General features: G+C 34.1%; 1 protein-coding gene across 1 annotated transcript; it reads left to right on the top strand.

Moving 5' to 3' along the window:
* The first annotated feature begins 2,297 nt into the window (after positions 1–2,297).
* On the top strand, positions 2,298–2,852 carry LOC110939610 (dirigent protein 22). The gene has a single exon (XM_022181188.2). The coding sequence runs from the start codon at positions 2,298–2,300 to the stop codon at positions 2,850–2,852; it is 555 nt and encodes a 184-aa protein (XP_022036880.2).
* Positions 2,853–3,105: the final 253 nt, after the last annotated feature.

The raw sequence follows: 3,105 nt of genomic DNA, 5'->3' as shown, positions 1-3,105 counted from the left end.
CTGGAGTTGTAAATCATGTTGGAAACAAACAGGTCTTTTATGCGAATTATGAATTGAAAATCAAATCAAGTAATATAAGGCAAAATTGGTGGCACAAGAATTTTCGCAAAGACCTATGATTGATTATGAGGAGAAGTATTCTCCAGTGGTGGATGCATTAACTTTCCAATATCTTATTTGTCTGGTAACATAAAGAGAGAATTGATATGCGTCTTATGAATGTTATGTTCACTTGATACTGAAAGTTTACATGAAAGTCCCGAAGGATTAAATTATGTAAGTCATGTAAAGTAAGTTCTCGAGAACAATGTGATCATTTATACATATTCGGATTTGCATAGGTTATGATTATTTTACATGTTGGATATAATTAGAACTCCTGATGAGTTTCTAAAGAAATTGAGTGCTTAAACAATTAATTGAAACATCTTAATGATGTAATACTTGTGCACCAAGAAACATACGTAGAAAACTTGTACCCGGTGATTGTGATATCTCAATAAATAGTGTACACGCATGGTACAATATGGATTTTGGAGATAAAAGTAAGTGTTCATGACATTTTTGCATATGATATAGATATCTATGTGTTAAATGGGTAAATTTATGTAGCAAAACTTCTAAAGAGTGAAAGCACATGCATATTTGGATCAGATGAAAAAAATTCCCTCATGGATTGATAATGCTAGAAGCATTAATGATGTCAAAACCTCAAGAACGTATTATATGAAGCTGACAAAATACGTATGGACTAAATAGTCGAGACGAGTGTTGTACAACTCGAGATATTCGGATAAAGAGGGATATAAGTTTGATTAAATTAGCCATGTTCCATCAACATTCTACTTTTAATGATGTCTAGGTATCATTGAGAGAAATTGTCGAGCTTTAAGAGAGAGAATTTCTGAATGACCTTGGCACGGTCTAATTATTACTCGAGTTGCAGTTCGAGTATATATGTAATTATATTTTACCAATCCCTCAAGTACATCTAGAAGATGATGTTTGGATATTTTAGTATGGACATAGTTAAACCTTAAAGTATGTTAAAGGTTGTTAAGTCATTTGTTATAAGAAATGCCTATTATCATCTCTTACCAAAGTAGAGATTCTCATTCTAGAAGTACCATCGTTAAATGCATAAGTGCATTAATATGTTTTGCTAGCTATGTATAGTTATAATATCTTTCACTTCAGCTTATTGTCATGATATAACCTTTGTCAAGCGAAGAGACATTGGAATGAGTTCAAAGAAATATTCCAGGTATTAACGATATTTGATTATATTTTACTAACCCATCAAAACAAGTTTGGTTAGTCTTGTAGATGCAGGAATGTAACAAAACACAGTCATGAACATATGATATTTTTTGGAAGGAGACACCTAAAGTCTCGTTAGAAGATTATACAACATTGCTCTACATAAAAGATTGCACATTAAAGGATCAAGCGACAAATCATTGGCTGCAAAAGCTTTATACAACTTTCAAGGAAGATGGACAGACATCAGGATACATGTTAAAATGAGGGGGAGACTTATTCAAGCTGCAATCTTTTTCCCTCAATAAGTTTTGTCCCATTTGGGTTTTCTTAGTAAGGTTTTTAATGAGGCAACACACATGATCCAGAATCATGAGAAGAAAATACGCGCTGCACTCTTTTTCCCTTAGCTGAGGTTTTGTCCCACTGGGTTTTCCTAGCAAGGTTTTTAACAAGGCAGCATCTCAAAGCGTATTAAGTTGATAACCAAGGGGAGTGTTATAAATATATTATTATATTATTATGGTTATCAACTCCTAAAATAGACTGACTTCTTCTCTAAGTTTTCTTCTCCTATATATACTACCTTGTATCTCTTGTGTTAGACATATCTATCAATGAAATATCAATCTCTTTCTCCCTACATCTATTTCTCTTATTGTTTGCTATTAGGCTAGTAGTTCGTTGTTTCACAACAAACAAGTCATTAACTTTTATCTTCTTTAATGCAAAATAGATACCTATCTATAGATAAGAAATTCAAATAATAACGAACTAAGAAAGTTTACATTTTCTAATGCCAAAACAGTAAACAATAAACTCATTAACTTTTATCTTCTTTAATGCAAAATAGATACCTATAGAAGCTAACAAATTCAAATATATAACGAACTAAGAAAGTTTTACATTTTGTAATGCCAAAATAGTAAACAATAAACTCTAAATCAATTTACTGATTATTTGTAGAAAATAGTTATTTAACCCTGAATTATAAATGTTGGCCCATTTCACATTCCACCAAACCGAAACTTCCAAAGATGACCGAAAACTTCATTTGCCTACTTCTCCCACTCCTCGTCATCTCACAAACTTTTCCGGCCGCCGGAGAACCCGACCCGATGAAGTACCCGTACCGAATCGAAAAACTTAGCCACTTCCGGTTCTACTGGCACAACATCTTTAGTGGACCCAATCCGACGGTGGTGAACATTGTTCCACCACTGGAACACAAGAACAAAACAACATGGTTATTTGGCAAGGTTGACATGATTGATGACCCATTAACCGAGACACCAGAAGCGGGGTCAAGGTTATTGGGAAGGGCACAAGGGCTTTATGCAATGGCATCACAAGAGGAAATAGGGATGTTGATGGCAATGGATTTTGTGTTTTCGACCGGGAAGTATAACGGGAGTACGTTGACGATTTTGGGGCGGAATCCAGCGCTCGAGAAGGTGAGGGAGATGCCGGTGATAGGAGGAAGTGGGCTTTTCCGGTTTGCTAGAGGGTATGTTAAAGCAAGTACGTATAGTTATGATATTAAGACTGGGGATGCGGTTGTTGAGTATAATGTTTATGTTTTGCATTTTTGATGTTTGATCGTTTATATATTCTCATAAAAAAAAAAATTCTAAAATCAAAGAAACAAAACTTGTTAAACCACAATCTATGCCTACCAAACAAAGCTGAAACCGCTACGATACCACACGAAAATAATTAGGTTTTGATTTGATTTGTATAACATGTTTCAAAATGAGTTATTTTTTGGCTTGAGATGTCTAAGTCATTTAATAGAACAGTTTGTGTTTATTTTGTACTAAAATTAACTGGGTTAGCCCGTTTAAA

The sequence above is a fragment of the Helianthus annuus genome, chromosome 1 (assembly GCF_002127325.2).
Source record: "Helianthus annuus cultivar XRQ/B chromosome 1, HanXRQr2.0-SUNRISE, whole genome shotgun sequence".
Taxonomy (NCBI): domain Eukaryota; kingdom Viridiplantae; phylum Streptophyta; class Magnoliopsida; order Asterales; family Asteraceae; genus Helianthus; species Helianthus annuus.
This window is presented reverse-complemented; position numbering and strand designations above follow the sequence as displayed.